The 17,566-nt window shown below is 38.1% G+C and overlaps 1 protein-coding gene across 2 annotated transcripts in view; it reads left to right on the forward strand.

Moving 5' to 3' along the window:
• The window catches only part of ptdss2 (phosphatidylserine synthase 2), a 77,758-nt gene extending 60,534 nt beyond the window's left edge, over positions 1–17,224 (forward strand). Inside the window, exons 8-13 of one of the 2 annotated variants that reach the window (XM_063062177.1) lie at positions 245–363; positions 1,662–1,776; positions 2,872–3,017; positions 4,892–5,077; positions 6,285–6,338; positions 14,130–17,224. In XM_063062177.1, coding sequence (XP_062918247.1) covers positions 245–363; positions 1,662–1,776; positions 2,872–3,017; positions 4,892–5,077; positions 6,285–6,338; positions 14,130–14,271 — 762 coding nt within the window. In that variant the 3' untranslated portion in view covers positions 14,272–17,224. The remainder of the gene's footprint in view (positions 1–244; positions 364–1,661; positions 1,777–2,871; positions 3,018–4,891; positions 5,078–6,284; positions 6,339–14,129) is intronic. The other variant, XM_063062178.1, reaches the window with a different exon arrangement.
• Positions 17,225–17,566: the final 342 nt, after the last annotated feature.

Genomic DNA, 17,566 nt, shown 5'->3' on the forward strand with positions numbered 1-17,566 from the left:
TTATAGGGTTGTGCTGAGGAAAGTGTCTAGTATGAGGAAATCGATTTATGTCCTCGACTCGAGCCACATGACCTTTGTATGATCAAAGTGTATTTTTTAAGCTCTGGATCATGTAAAGCCACACTTGAGTTCAATTTACTCTGGGAATATATATGCATTTGCAACCTCCATTCTAGCTACCTGAAACAAGATATGACAACTTTGTCTTGTGAAAAGGTTTGTAAAATTGTCATTGTGTTTACAGTGGATAATGGATGTGTTTCTATGCAATGGATTTGGAATCTATTGTGCAATGAAGACATTGGAATGGCTATCAATGAAGCCTTACCACTGGCAAGGACTCTGGAATATTCACAGCTACAAGTAAGTCAATCTGGTTGTGAAGTCACGGTGGGTTGGATCATTCTGCTCAATAGTGACTTTCCGTTTTCCAGTAAACAGATGCTAGTTAATCATAAGCGCAGTGTGGAAATTCAGAATTTTAGCTGCGTGCCTGCAGTGTAAAATTACCTATATTGATCGATAGCCATCTGTAATATTCCAGTGTTTGGCAGAACTGGAAGCATTGTTGGTAATTTTTCTTTGGCTGGGATCCTGTGGACTCGGAGTTGGGAATTTTCCATCTGCTGAATGCTGCTGCTTTCGACAAGTTAATGCTGGGATCTGACTGTGTGCCAGCGATTAACCATCTTAGTTTGCCATCAGCATTTCAGGCCAGTGCTTGTCAGCAATTTACAAAAGGATTAGCTTTTGTTCAGTTTGATTTTGTTGGAAGGTGGGTGTGGAGTCACTGGTACTTCCTCCCATTGTTTGTTGCACACAAGCTACAATGTTTTAGTTGCTTTCTGTAAATCCAACTTGCAGTGTTTCTCATCAAAACTCAAAATTAGAAGTGTCATATATAGTTCTGACCTTAATTTTGAGCACAAAGTTGTATCTGTAAAAATCGTTGTTGGGTTCTAAGCTGCACATGAGAGTATGAAATGGAGTGCTTTTTGCAGAAAGTTACAAGCCAAATTGTATTATGCATGTGCTGTATGTGTGTGATGGACCATGGAACATTTGAAGTATTCAGAAGCAGTAGATGAAGCAATAATTAATTGTCCAACATTGCAGGTTATAAATAAGTAGGAGCTATTCCTTGCATTAATCTTTATAGAAGTAGGTTCAAGTCTGGAATATTGCATATTGTTTGCTAAAATATATTGCTCAAATATGTGCTATGGTAGCATTACAGTTGAAAATGCATTCCCAGGAAGTATTTTTTTGTTGTTTATTTATGGGATTATCAAGCAGGTTGCTTGTCCTGGATGTCATGAAGACTCTTGTGTTGTTGCATTACACTCATCCAGACTGTTCAGCCTCATGATCTTATTGAACAGATGAAAACTTTGTCGACCCCAAATAATTATAATTATTTGTGTTATCACTGGAAGTGTTGCATATCCACTGCCAATTGTTATCATCAAAGTGAAAGGAGGGTGACATAAAATTGTGCCCACAAACTTTTCTGATATTCTGTCTTTTTTAGAACCATTCACCTAAGTACCTCAGTAAAAAGTAATATTGATGTAGAAGTGCATAAACACAGAGTCTCTGGTGTAAGGCAGCTATTTAACGACCCTTTCTAATTTTTACCTGATGTTCTGCTTTTTATTCAGAGGGAAAATCAAGCGCATTGCTTTCCAATTTACACCATACAGCTGGGTGAAGTTTGAATGGAAACCAGCCTCAAATCTTCGCAGGTGGCTGGCAGTTTGTGGAATTATTTTCATGGTAAGGAATTCTTTGTTACATTTGGGTGTGAATGTACATTTAAAATCTTGCTCTTCAGTGTTTCATAATTGGACTACTCATTGCTTGAGCAGTTGGAAACAGACTTAGGTTTATTTATTTACCTGCAAATTTCAGGAATTGTTAAACAGTATTTGTAAGTATGATAGTGTATTGATTTAGTAACTGAAGTGGGCAAGGTCTGGGCAGATGATAGGGAAACTAATTCTAGAACACATCAAGTAAAATTACTATGACGGATAGTAGATGCTAGACTACCAGTCTGACTCCATCCCATAAATGTTAATTTAAAAAATTTGATTTATTATCTAATTTTCTTATAATTGGGTTTATCATGGCCTCTTGAATTGGGACAGTTAGCAGCTATGAGAAGCTGGATACAAAACTGGCTGGTATCTTTGTTTCTTGTGAATGATAGACGAAAAGAAAGAAGTGATTCTTGCACAAATAATGTAGCCAAATCTATTTGTCAGCTTGTCTTGCCCAATCTTCCTGCAAATCGGATGTGGAGCACTTCAGTCAAATATTGGAAGCTTGTGGTCAATTTATTTTCTTTAATTAACCCTTTTTGATCGATTTACATTTTTCACAGCACTAATTAGCTTCATAATATTGTAAACATTTTACATTTGAGTTTTGTAGTCCAAGTACTGAGCTGTTTGTCTTGAGGATAACTGTAACAAATGTGCTAAATGGGGTATTTTTAATTTATTTTCTATTTTACTTATTTAGAGATAACAGGGCCTACTGGTTCAACAAGCTTGTGCCGCCCAACTGCGCTCATGTGACCAATTAACTTACTAACCCGTATGCCTTGGATTGTGGGAGGAAACCCACACTGTCAAGGGGAGAACATACGAACTCCTTACAGAGGGCAGTGGGAATTGAACGCTGGTCACTGGTGCTGTAATAGCATTATGCTAGCATGCTGCCTCTGTATTTCAAGAAAATAAAAAGGAAAATGAATTTCACATTACCTTGTTTGTCAGAAAAAGTTCTTTTAACTGTTTACGTTTGAAAATTTTCATTTCAATTATATACCTAAGAAATAAGCAAACTTCTGTCTATATTTTGCAGTTCCTGCTTGCAGAGTTAAATACATTTTACTTGAAATTTGTCCTCTGGATGCCTCCTGAACATTATCTCGTCTTGCTGCGTCTAGTTTTCTTTGTTCATGTAGGAGGTGTAGCAATGCGTGAGATTTATGACTTCATGGACGACCTGTAAGTATTTGTTGGAATAGAAAGATGAGTTTAACAGTTATACTGTGTACATTGAAACAACTGGCAACCTGAGACTGTAGACTCAATCTGATCCTTGGAAAAATATTGCCACGATTCAATCATTGTGATGACATTAATTTTAAATGGATTCTTATTTCTAAAGCATTCTAAGTGCATCCATCCGTTTGTACAGTAGAGATTTTTCTCTAGTCACTATCGATGTATCAATTTGTACAGTAAATGTAAGTTTCTGATTAGTTATACCTGGCATTGTCATGCCTTTTTCCATAGATAAAGATGACATTATGCTCAAATTAGGCACTAATGGGAGATCTCCACCTATTGCACTGGTGTCTGGTGGAGGAGCCAAAATGTATTTCACTGATTCCTCTGAAATAAGAAAATATTGGTGAACCAAAGCTAAAATCCATGTTCCTACTATAACATGTTATCTGCATTTTAGAATGGTTTGTCAGTTTAGACACTCCCATTTTGGGAAAATATCGAAGGTGTAGAGCTAAATTTCTGCTTATATATTCATCTTTAGTGTAATTATTTTCCCCTTATTACTCTGTAGTTTCACTGATTATAGTTCTCTGAAGCTATTAGTTGTCAATTTATGCTTTTTAAGTAATGATACTTCCTTAATGGTAAGGCAGGCATAAGCATGTGCTTATTTGTCCACTGTTTCCAAAGGGTGGTGAAAGTTTAAATTCACCTCTTCTGTAAATGTTCCAGGATTGTGAACAGTTGGTGTTCACTACACTGTGATACCCTGTTTGAGCACTTTTCTTTGTTGCTCTTACAAACTTGCCAGAAATAGATTAGTTGAGGTCTTGCTGTGGATTGAATTTAAACATATAAGAGCTAAAAAGTTCTCTGAACATAATGGTCCATATTCTAGCGTATTAAATGTGCTAGAGTATCGGGGTCTTGCTAGAAATCCATAAATCTTGGAATGCTCTTCATGGATTGCAAAGTAAAATCTAACACTTAATCAAGAAAAGGACATGTATACTGGAGACAAGTTAGCCTTGGCATCATTATCAAAAACTGATGGAATCGATTATTGGTCAAGGATACATCAGTTATGTGATCGCGCAAACTTGACACAAATTGAATAAAAAATTTAAAATCAAAATCCCACAGAGACTAGAAATCAAACAAAAAACAGGAAATATTGCCTAAATGCCCGACGCATGTCATCTTCCTTTCTCCGTGGATTCTGCCTGCTCTGTGTATCTGTGTTTTCTGATTGATTTTATGACTGGTACATTGGGACATTTAAGAGAATCTTAGATAGGCACATGGATGAAAAGAAAATGGAGGGTTTATGGGTTGCGTAGGAAGGAAGGGTTAGATTAATTGTGGAGTAGGTTAAAAAGGTCATCACAACATTATGGACTGAAGGTTGTATGTTATTCTGTTATAGAAACTGCTGTATATCGGGAGAAATGGCAAGTTTTTCTCCGTGAAAGTTAAATTGAGAAAGCAGATCTTTTTAAATGTTTAATGACCAGGAGATGCTGAGACACCAGCTAGCAAACAGATCTACAAAGTAATTTCTGTAATTAATACTGTTGTATCCATGCAACATCTATGTTTGGGGTGGGGGGAGAAAAGATTTCTTCAAGGATCAGAGGAACCCATGATTGTCTCGGGTAAATACTTCCAATGCTGGACCATAAAAATTATGCAGGAATTATTGATCGAATGTGCATTCTTCAAACAATCTTGAACAGAATAAGTTCTGCAATTGCGAAGGTAAAGGTTAAATATTATTTTCGGTTTCCTAAACAGATCAAAATGTAAATTTGTCTTAATTTTCACCTCAGTAAATTTTAAGTAATGGTGTTTAAACTACTTTTCCACAGGCATTTCCATAAAAAACTTGGTCAGCAAGCTTGGTTGGTAGCAGCAATCACAGTGACAGAATTCCTAATTGTGCTGAAGTACGACCCATATACGCTCACGCTTCCAATTCCTTTCTATGTTACCCAATGCTGGATCCTTGGCTTTATACTGGTCCTGTCTTGGACAATATGGCGTTTCTTCATACGGTAGGTTTTATCCAAAATATAATGTGAATCTATGAATAATTTATTGTGTAAGATAGGAATTGTTTCATTAGAGATTCAATTATACTGTATACTTAAACAAATGCTTTAAGTGTGTACTTACAGTTTTACCAAAGTTTTTTCATTAATTTGGATGCTTTGCTAATGGCCTCGAATTCCAAACATTGTTTTCAGTCAGACCAAACATTGTTTTTTTTTATTCTGCATTCTTTACTAATGTGGTTTAGATCTGTCAGGTTTATGAAAGGATTCTTCCTATTGATATTTCATTTATTAGGGACGACCAAGTAATTTCATTGTGCTTGAAGGGAATATTCAAGTTGTATTTAGTCCTAACTTCCATTACACAATGAAAATCCAAAGCATTACAGATGCTTGAAATCTGAAATAAAGAGAGACAGTACTTCATTATGAGCAAAAGACTGGAAAATCAAATTGAAATATTAGCGTGAACAGATTACTATATGGACTTGCAAGAGCTTGTACTTGGTCATTGAATCTCATTTAAATAGTGAAATTAACGTTCACATACTTTAATACTTCAATAAAATTTTGTTTAGGATTATTGTGACTGTTATTGCAACTCTGGTTGCCACCAATACAAAAAGGATATAGATGCTTTGGAAAAGCTGTAGAAGAGGCTTACCAGGATGCTGCCTGGATTAGAGGGTATGAACCAAAAGAAGAGGTTGGACGAACTTGGGTTGATTTTTCTAGAATAGGAGTGGCTAAGGGGAGATCTGATAGAAGTTTATAAGATTATGAGAAGCGTAGACAGAATAGGCAGTCAGAATCTCTTTCCCAGGGTAGAAATGTCAAGTACTTTTAAGTGCGTATAAGTTGAGAGGGAGAAAATTTAAAGGAGATGTGTGGTGTTACGAATTGTAAAGTTTTAGAAACGAACCAGCAGCAAGAGATTTCACACTGAGTCAAGTTTTAATGTTAAAACTACTATCTTTATTAGTATCTACTCATAATGTAGTAACTTAACGAGATAAACAAAAGTTAAGTGTTAATGTGTATATACAGTGGAATGCAAAAGTTTGGGCACCCCTGGTCAAAATTTCTGTTACTCTGAGTAGCTAAGCGAGTAAAAGATGAACTGATTTCCAAAAGGCATGAAGTTAAAGGTGACACATTTCTTTTAATATTTTAAGCAAGAAAACTTTTTTATTTCTATCTTTTACAGTTTCAAAATAAAAAAGGAAATGGGCCCGAAGCAAAAGTTTGGGCACCCTGCATGGTCAGTACTTAGTAACACTCCCTTTGTCAAGTATCACAGCTTGTAAATGCTTTTTGTAGCCAGCTAAGAGTCTTTCAATTCTTGTTTGGGGACTTTCACCCATTCTTCCTTGCAAAAGGCTTCTAGTTCTGTGAGATTCTTGGGTCATCTTGCATGCACTGCTCTTTTGAGGTCTATCCACAGATTCTCGATGATGGATAGATAGATAGATAGATATACTTTATTAATCCCGGGGGAAATTTGGTTTCGTTACAGCTGCACCAACCAAGAATAGAGCGTAAATATAGCAATACAAAAAACCCCAACTATCAAACACCAAAATAAAAAGTATGCCAGATGGAAAATAAGTCCAGGACCAGTCTATTGGCTCAGGGTGTCTGACCCTCCACGGGAGGAGCTGCACGTTCGATGGCCACAGGCAGGAACGACCTCCCGTGCCGCCAAGTGTTGTATCACGGTGGAATGTGGCCGAAGTCCAACAGTAAAAAGCTCAATATCCAGTCTGCAAACACGTTCCTCGATCGTAATATACCCCGGATTGCACCATCCGTTGTTAGCCAGAACAGTAAGCACCTAACTCCTTTATGCTTACTGCTCTCAGTGCACTTCCGGTCAGTCAGAACGGTATTACCCATCGAACTCCTCTTCTCCAAAAGTCTCTGTTGTCTCCACCCAGTCCTCTTTCTTCGGCTTTGTGATCCCCCTCTGTGTGTTTTCCTCCAGATTTCAGCAGGGGTGTCCACTGCTCTGTTTGCTAAGCCGGCCGGTCTTTGCTGGTCCGTGGAATACACAATGCGACCTTGCTTCTGTCCCACATGTCGGGATGTAACCATTTCCAGCGCTAAAGAAAACCCAAATAAAACACACTCTACCAGCATGTTAGAGAGGGTGCAGCTTCGACGTGTTACCGTGAGAAAAAAAATATAAAAAATAACGTAAATTAAAAAGTAAGAAGAAGAAAGTAAGAATAGATCGGAATGGCTGTACCAGGCTGCATGCACGACCGGCGCATGTGCACTAATATGTTTGGGTCAGGGGACTGTGAGGGCCAAGAAGTTCTATTTTAACTTCATCAGTCCACAGGACTTGTTTCCAAAATGCATCAGGCTTGTTTAGATGTTCCTTTGAACCTTTTGAATAGAACTTTTTGGCTACAATGAGCAAAGGTATGTTTGGAGTAAAGGAAGTGCAGAATTTCATGAAAAGAACCCCTCTCTAACTGTTTAATCATGGGGGTGGATCAATCATGCTTTGGGCTTGTGTTGTAGCCAGTGGCACAGGGAACATTTATTGGTAGAAATATCCACAATGGACTACCTCAAGAGGGTCAAGCTGAAGGTTTTGCCATGGCCCTCACAGTCCCCCCGACCTAAACATCATCATCCTCCCCCCTCCTCCCAGGGGACCCAGGAGTAGGTTATAGGCAGGTGAGATGAGGTAAGAGGCCAGAATGGGGAATAGAAGAAGAGGGAAGGGGGAGGGAATTTTTTTTTTACTGGAATGAGAAATCAATATTCATGCCATCAGGCTGGAGGCAATCCAGACAGAATATAAGGTGTTGCTCTTCCACCCTGAGGTTGGCCTTATCTTGGCACAAGAGGAGGCCATAGAGCGACATGTCAGAATGGGAATCTGGATTTACAGTAAATGTTTGGCCACTAGGAAGTTCCACGTTTTGGCGGATGGAGCGCAGGTGCTCAATAAATTGGTCCTCCAATTTATGACTGGTTTCACTGATGTAGAGGAGGCCGCATCGGGAACACTGGACACAATAGATGATCCCAGCAGACTTGCAGGTGAAGGGTTGCCTCACTTGACTGTTTGGGGGTCTGAATAGAGGTGAATGGCAGATGTAGTACTTGAGCTGCTTGTAGGAATGAGTGCCAGGCAGGAGATTATTGGGGAGGGATATATGGACAAAGAAATCATGGAGGGAGCGAACCTTGTGGAAAGTGGAGAGAGGGTGTAAAGATTATGTTTGGTGGTAGGATTCCTCTGGAGATGATGGAAGTTGTGGTAAGGACAAGAGAAGTTCTATTGTTAAGGCGATGGAAAGATGGGGTGAATGTGGATGTATGTAGTGTTAACATCTTTAAAAATTCATTCAATCCAGACGTTGTCACTCCTGAGTGACAAGCATTTAAAAAGGCCTTGGAACATCTGCATTCAAACTGAAGTTTTAAAACTGCGTGGCAAAGGTCTTCAAATGCAAATCCATAATCCTGTCATCTACATTAGGGACTTAAGAGATGCTGTAATCATTGCTCTCTTCCAGAAAAGAGCTAGCAGACTATAGTAGATATAGGAAGGATACTGTAGAAAAAGTCAGCACCTGTGACTTCTGAGTGGCTGAGGAGCTGTTCTCCAAATCGTATTGTGCATTCCATCCATCACAGGGCACAGTGGATGTGAGCTGCACCATGCAGTAATTCCTAGAGGAATGCAGGGAACATAATCTACTGTTGTAGGTGGTCTTTTGGATCTCAGTAAACCAGTGACCATCAAACGGGGAATGGAGCATTCATCATTAGCTTAATGTTTACTTCATGATGCATGCAAGCCATGCAAGTCAATGGCTCTATAACAGAGCTACACTCAGTAATAACGTGCTCAACAAGCTGCATCTTTGTCCCGATAGTTTTTTTCATTATTTTCTCATCACATTGCTGTATATTGCCTGAATGGTCCGTGTAGTCAACATCCACAAATGGTAGCATAGCAGTTAGCAAATGCTATTATAGCACCGGAAATCTGGTTTCAGTTCTATCACTGTTTGTAAGGAGTTATCCATTCTCCCCATGATTCCCAGATTCTAAAGGCATATGGGTTAGTTGGTTTATTAGTCACTTGGGTGTAATTGGGTGGTATGGATTCATTGGGCTGGAAAGTTATGTTATCATGCTGAATCTCCACTTCATCTTTACAAAGGGAGTGGAAGGAAGAAGCAAGTTATGCTGAATCCTAAGGAAATGCCTTAAAAAGAGTTATTATACTTTGTAGAGTAGGGTCCCAGTCCTGAAACATTTATCTCTCACGCTGTGCCCCCCCCCCGCCCCCGCTGCAGATACAGCCTGACGTGTATAACCTACATATTCTATTTTTAACTATGCACATAAAATGCTGGAGGAATTCAGCAGGCCAGGTAGCATCTAGGAAAAAGAGTACAGTCAATGTTTTGGCTCAAAACATCAACGGTACTCTTTTCCTAGATGCTGCTTGGACTGCTGAGTTCCTCCAGCATTTTGGGTACGTTGCTCAGATTTCCAGTATCTGCAAATTTTCTCTTGTGATTTTTTCCATATTTTCATCATCTGCGGTGTTTTGACTTTCCATTTATTACTTGAGCCATGAAAGTTTCTAAATTAGATCTGTTCTTGTGAGATTTTCTTTCTGTAAGCAGGCATGTGACAGATTTCACAGACTGATAAAAGGTCAACTATTAAGGCCATAAAATATAGGAGCAGAATTAGACCATTTGGCCCATTGACTCTGCCATTTCATCATGGCTGATCTATTTTTTCCTCTTGGCCTCAATCTCCTGCCTACTCCTCATATCCCTTCATGCCCTGACCAATCAAGCATCTATCAACCTTTGCCTTATATGTACAGAAAGTCCTGGCCTCCACAGCCACCTATGGCAATGAATTCCACAGATTCACCACTCTGTGGCTAAAGAAATTCCTCCCCATCTCCGTTCTAAAAGGACGCCCTGTATTCTGAGGCTGTGTCCTCTGGTGCTAGACTCTCCTACCAAAGGAAACAACCTCTCCTCATCCACTCTGATGTCCTTTCAACATTTGATAGGTTTCAATTAGGTCATGTCTCATTCTTCTGAATTCTATGGGCCCAGAGCTGTCAAACACTCTTCATATGACAAGCTATTTAATCCAGGAATCATTTTCCTTTGTGTCAGCACATCCTTTCTCAGATAAGGAGCCCAAAACTGCTCAGAATTGTCCCAAGTCAGGCCTCACTAATGCTTTATAAAGCCTCAACAGTACATCCTTGCCTTTATATATGAGTCCTCTTGAAATGAATGCTAACATTTCAATTGCCTTCCTCACCACCAAATCAACCTGAAAATTAACCTTAGGAATTCTGCAGGACTCCCAAGTCTCTTTGTGCCTCAGATTTTTGAATTTTTTCACCATTTAGAAAATAGACTACCTTCTTTCTTCTACCAAAATGCATGACCATACACTTCCTGAAACCCTGTATTCCATCTGCCACTTCTTGGCCCGTTCTCCTAATTAGAATCAAGTTTAATATTGCTGGCATATATTGTGAAATTTGTAAACTTTGCGGCAGCAGTACAATGTGATACACGATGAGTATATGGGAAAATAAATTACAGTAATATATAAGTAGTGCAAAAAACAGAAATAGATTTTTAAGTAAGTGAGGTAATGTTAAACACAAAATGCTAGAGGCACTCAGCAGGCCAGGCAGCATCTATGGAAAAGAGTAAACAGTCAATGTTTTGGGCTGAGACCCTTCCTCAGGGCTGGAGCAGAGAGACAAGAAAAAGAGTAAGAAGGTAGGGGGAGGGGAGGAAGAAGTACTCCATCTTTTCATATTCCATCTTTTCCTTATTTACTTTTCAGTTGCCTTCTGTTGCTTTTTAAAAGCTTCTGAATCCTCTAACTTTTGCTGTTTTATATGTCCTCCCTTTTGCTTTTATGTTGGATTTGACTTCTCTTGTTAGTCACGGTTGTCATTTTGCCTGTAGAATACTTTTTCCTCTTTGGGATATATAGGTCACGCCTTCCAAATTGCTTCCAGAAATTCCAGCCATTGCTGCTGTGATGTCATCCGTGCCAGTGTTCTTTACTCATCAAGTTTAGCCATGCCTCTGTAAGTCCCTTTACTCCACTGTAATACTGATACATCTGACTTTATCTTTTTCTTCTCAAATTTCAGGGTGAATTCAATCATATTATGATCACTTGCCCCTAAGGGTTTTTTTTTGCCTAAGTTCTCTGATTAGCTCCAGTTCACTGCATAACACCCAATCCAGAATAGCTGGTCCCCAGGTCGGCTCAACCATGAGTTGCTCAAAAAAGCCATCTTGTAGGCATTCTAGAAATCCACCCCCTTGGGATCCAGCACCAACCTGATTTTCCCACTACGCCCGCATATTGAAATGCCCCATGATTATTGTAACCTTGCCTTTTGGCATGCAGTCTGGCGTGCTTGTCCCGTTGTAATTTGTAGACCACATCCTTACCATTGTTTCGGGATCTGTATATAAATCTCATCAGTGTCTTTTTACTTGCGCAGTTTCTTTGCTCTTCCCTCAAAGATACAACACCTCTGACCCAATGTCATCTCTTTCTAATTATTTGATTTCATTTTTTATCAACAGAGCCCCACCCCATCTCGCTCTGTTTACCTTCCTATCCTTTTAATACAATGTGTAACCTTGGATGTTAGGCTCTAAGCTATAATCCTCTTTCAGCCGTGAGCTCCCAGCTATAATCTTCTTTCAGCCATTTTGCTCTTGTGTTTTGCTTCTCAAGCTTTGATTGATTAAAATATGATATTGTTTGGCTACATGTGCCTTGTTGTCATATTTCCTCTAAAAAATCATACACGAAAGATTTACTTGAGCAATGGCTTTTTCATTCATTTGCATTCATTTTTCTGTTTGCTTTGAAATAGATCATTAAATACTTTGAAAAGAAGTCTGCAAAAACTTAATACAAAGTTTCTTATTGAATTGGGCATTCAAACTAATAGATGAAAGTAAACTTAGTATTAGGGACCCTCGTATCCCATGCTACATGCCTTTTAATTGATTTAAGATTCTGAGTGAATTCCTTCCTGTCTGATTTTAGCTGACAGTATGTGTAGGCTATTCAAGATTTTCTTCACTTTGTTTACCAGAGGCAATAAAAATCATGCTCTTTAGTCATGAGACATAAAAACTTGCAAATGTTGTTTAATATGTTCATTTGATAAATGTGCTTCAACTGATTATTAGAGGAGAAAATGCAGTAATGCATGAAGTGCCATAGTTATTTTGGGAGAGCCACTTGGGTTTTCTTTAGTCCAGCTCCTTTTAAGCCAGTTCACACTATATTATTTGTTTAATGACTTAAGGTGGATGTCTGCACAAAGGAGAAAGGAACTCCTCTCTCGTGTCTCTGTAATTCCCTTTGCTCCACTGTAATGCAGATACATCTGACTTTGTAGTTCTTGGTATGAAGTAAGTGGAAGGAGTCGCATTAGGTTCATTAGTATCATCCGGAATCTGCTGGGATAAATAGATTTAGGGGTGGCACAGTAGTTCATCGGTTAGTGTAACACTATTACACCAACAACCCAGGTTCAATTCTGTAAGGTGTTTATACGTTCTCCTCGTGACCAAGCGTGTTTTCTCCAAGTGCTCCAGTTTCCTTCAACAACCCAAAGACGTGGTTTAGTAAGTTAATTGGTCGCATAGGTACGTTGTGCCAGAAGGCCCTGTTACTGTGCTGTATTGATAAGTAAAATTTTAAAAGTGAGATGTTTTATAATGGTTTTTTGTAGTTTTGTTGGTATCCTCTGCTTTGGGAAGAGTAGTGTGTGTTTCTCATAAGGAGCTGGCAGTGTATGTAATTCAAACAGGTAAGGTGGTCAATCAGTTTTAACAAAATTTGAGGGAACCGTTCAACCAGGATTACATCTCGCCCCCCCCATCTGAAATAGGCAGTTTTAACTTTCCTTCTGCTGTTGCATGCAGTGAGTATTTGTGTTTGGAATCAACTGTTGTGACTGACCAAAACTGAGCAACGTGAAGCTGTAACTGGGAAATATAATGGTCTTTACTCACACAGCAAACCTCCAGGGGAGAGAGTGTGTCCAGGAGAATCCACTGGAATTTCACTCTCCTGACACGATGTTTTATACTACTTTAACACAAAGATAATAATAAACGACTAATCTTCACTTGCTGTAATCACCTACTTTAACATTTGGACAATATCTAGTCAGGCAAATTTACAGAATTACATATTTACAATGGCAGCACATACCAACTAGCAGAACCTCTGAATATTCAGTAGTGGTGTCTATTCCAAAAGCAGACACCTAAAATATACCCCTTTATATACACTGTTGAGGGATGTCTCCATGAATATAACTATCCAGAGGTTAAGTGACAAAACAGATCTGTCTTGAAGTGGCATGCACCTTTATCAATGTGCTAATAGCAGGAACACTCATCTATCGTCTTCCCTTGTATAGTTTCAATTGGACAGAATTGGAATGATTGGTTTCACTAGCCATAAAGTATCAGTTGGAAGTTAAATCATGTACAGGTTTTATTTCCTGAAAACTAGTTCACATTTTACTTTAACCACAATTTCATAACCACAGAATGATCCCTAACAACAACCCTGAAATGCTGCATGTATAGAGTGCTGTGAAGCATGGTGCTTAGCATATCACACTGAATTTATTCCTGAATATGCTGCCATTGCTGACATCCAGTGCATTCTGCAATTTTAAAAATGGTGGGTGGGGTGGGGTGGGGGGGGGCGGCGGTGAGCTTAAATTGCCTTCAGCATTTTCCCATTCAAGCAGATTGCTAAGCATCACGCTTGCTTTCTGGGAGTTCCAAGACAAAGGTGCCACTCAGACTGTTAAATTGTCATGGGGATATTTTGTGCAAATGTGAAGGACTGTTCAGTGTCACCTGTGCGGGCTGGGATTAATTCCACCGTGTTCATGATCTGACATTTCACAGGCTTCAGTGACACTGGAGCTGTCACGGCAGAAGTTGACCTCCTGTCTTTATTTTAACCACAGGAATATCACGCTGCGATGGAAGGAAACCAGACTGCAAAAACGGGACAAGGCGAGTGAAAAGGACAAGGTTGGCAATGGCAATGCTAATCCTTTTATAAAAAGCAAGCATAATGGCGGTGATACAAGGCAAAGGAAATACTGAATGTCATGACGCAGGAACACTGACAACTATGCACCATTAACAGGATTGCAAGAGCTACTTTCTCCAATGGTTAACAGCAATGACACTTCAGTTGTTGACTGATATGTATATTTTGTTACATTCACTGGGTGTTTAGTGCTGCAGAGTCAATATATTAAGCTAACTGTATTATCATAATTTCATGAAACTAAATCTTGCCAATGTACAATATTTTGGATCAATGTTTCTTACACTACTTGCCAATTTACAGTTGTACAGACTGGTTCTAAACACCCATAGGTTGATTTAATCTCTCAAAATGCATGTGAATGTGGATTATAAACTAATTACTAACTTGGTCATCTCTTGCCAAGAATTTACTTTATTCCATTAATGGAATTTTGAAGTGGCCAGCACTGTTGGATCTAGGAAATAATTCAGGCTTCCATGCCTAATACTTACCAAAAAGTGCAGAAAGAATTAGTGTATTACAATTCAACCTGGAATGCCCTAGCAACTTAATTTTATATTGAATGTTGCTGGTTATATTAATGCACTGAAAAACAAAATTTTTTATCTTTATTTCAGGCTGTTACATCTGTCAACCTTAGATCCATAAGTATCCAATTATGCAGTTGGATACCTGGCTGCATCTAACACTGCTGGCCAGTGTTTTGTAAGAAAACTTCTCCTTGTAGTGCATTGAATATTTTGGCACCTTTGTAAACAAAAAAAAACAGTTTTGCTTTCATGAAATTACGGTATTCAAACCCTTCAGCAATAGTAATTTTGGTTTTTAATTCTTAAAGCCATAGTTGTATATGTCATATATACTGTCATTTCATCCAGAAATTGAAATCACTGATGTTTTTATACTTGGATTTAACTTATAAAATAGTACTTGATTTTTTTTTTCTAGTATGCTTCATTATGCCATTTTTTTTAAGAAGCTGGTGAATTTTTTCTCTGAACACTGGGTACATGATGGAGTGAGAATTTAGTCTGTTAAAGCAAAAAATCTACTGTGCTAACTTTATCTGAAACAGTTTTTGTTTGAAATATTAAGAATGTGTCCAATCTCTAGATTGTGAAAATTATATTTGGTTTTATAAGCTAAGAGGCCTTGAGAAGAAATAAATGTGTAGAGTAGTGCTCTGTCTACAATACAGGGTGCATACTAATGGTGTTAGATTTTATAACATGGTGGGTCCAGTCAGTTCTAAATTAAGTGAAGTGTAGGTGCCTAGATTTTGTAATTAACAAAATAATCAGAATCTGAGCAATAAGAATGTATTCTTTTAAAAGAAAATATAATCCTGTGTATAAAGACAGCAGTTTCTTGGACAAGTCACTACATAATGTGAGGGTATTGGTTTGCTAGCTTTAACACCTCTCATTCAGAGGAATCATTATTGATATAACTTCTCTTTTCCTCTACCACCTATAATATACCTGGTAATGAAGTAGAAAAATAAAACCAAAATGATGTGCATCTTTTAAGACTGTGCTCTCATTCTTCACTCAACAACCCCATGGCCAAGGTGGTGTTAAAATATTTTGTTATGACCCATGGCTGAAAAGTATCATTATTCCTGAGAAAATCTGTGTCACCAAGCACATCCCTTAGTTGGTATCCCTGCCTCCATAAAAGGCAAACTGCTTTTCAGGTGATCATTTTTATGTTCCCTTCCTCCCCACATCAAGTTTGATGCCATTTCATAACAATACTCTGTAAAGTTGGTCTTCGCTGTGATAACAATATTATTTTGATGTGACCATTTCTTTGATGTTAACCTCACTCATCTTTAAAGTTAGTCAATTAATGAACAGATTACTTTGCTCTAATTTAAGCTTGTCCATGAGGCTATTATGCTTTTATGGTTTCAGAATAATGTACTAGTAGAACCTGAATGTAATTGATGTCAATTCCAATTCTCAGGAAATCCACTTTTTTTTTCTAAGCTTTTGTAACTCTGTTTTCATATCTGTTGAATTGTCAGTGTTTGCACTTACTACAGTGGACTTGATTTGTGTTTACATTTTTTTGAGCACTGAATATTTCTTGAAAATATATAGTATTAAAATTAATTGCTAACAATGTCCAATGTTCTACTGATGAGAAATGTCCAAATCCTCCTTTACAGTATGGTAAACTTCATATCTGAATTCTAGTACCTAGTGTCCTTTTCAATTTGCAGAGCTGGTGGGTTTCTTGAGTGTAGGAATTTATGAAAATCATTTTTAATGGCAGAAGCTAGCATAAATATTTGGGACCATCTTTCAGAAAAAAGCAGAGCAACTTGGAGATTGTTGAGATCAAAGGAGCAAAGGTGCGTAAAATGACAAATTAGCCTTTAAAGCATAGATGTCCACTTTTCAAATCCTTTTCTAATAAAATAATTTACAGATAAATTCAGGAAATTCGGATTTTCAATTGGATTCGTCAACTGGGAATACAGTAGGAAAGTGTAATTGTGAAACAACAAGCCCATTGTCTTTTTCCTCTCCCTTGCACACGCACTGAAACATTTGCATCCACTAGTACTAGATATTGATTATGCAAATGCTGCTTTTGTCCTCAAAGTTAATAATCCACTCTACTGTGATATTAATGAATGAAACAGTACTGAACATAAGGTGCCTTACTGGGGATTGAGTTGTGCTGGAGGGTAGACAAAGTGCCTAAATGTGGCCACTATCCCTCTTCTCTTGGCCCTTAAAACACACTTTCAGTACTCTTATCACATGGGCACAGAATACAGTTTCACTATTTATTAAGCTGCACTTGGGCTGCTTTGATTTATATTGATGAAGTTATTTTGAGAGGTTACAAACTTAATCCTGGTCCTTTATATTCTTTTCCCATTATTAATGAATCAGATTCTTATTGCTAATGTATAATCTTTTGAAAACATGGTTGGTTTTATCAGTATTTTTACATAGTGATGCTCATCTCAACTGGTCTGAAGAATTAATTGTGACAATATATTCTAAATAAATTGGAATATATTAGTTTTGTTTCTGTCACAGTTACTGAAATTTCATTTTGAAAAGCTTATATATTTACTTAGAACTTTTCTGTTTTATTGTTTGCTTCCTGCAAGTGTGTTATTCCATTGATAACCAAACAATGTGTATTAATACCTCAGGTGCTACTAGCTTTATGTGCTTATTCACATTAACTGCATTGGAAAGCACCTGAGCTGGTGTTATAAACCTAACATGAGCATGCTATGCTGTGGTGGTGTCACCAGTATGCATCTGTGTTGCATACAGATCTACGATGATGCCCCAGTGAATGCCACGGAATCACTTA

The sequence above is a fragment of the Mobula hypostoma genome, chromosome 11 (genome assembly GCF_963921235.1).
Source record: "Mobula hypostoma chromosome 11, sMobHyp1.1, whole genome shotgun sequence".
NCBI lineage: Eukaryota > Metazoa > Chordata > Chondrichthyes > Myliobatiformes > Myliobatidae > Mobula > Mobula hypostoma.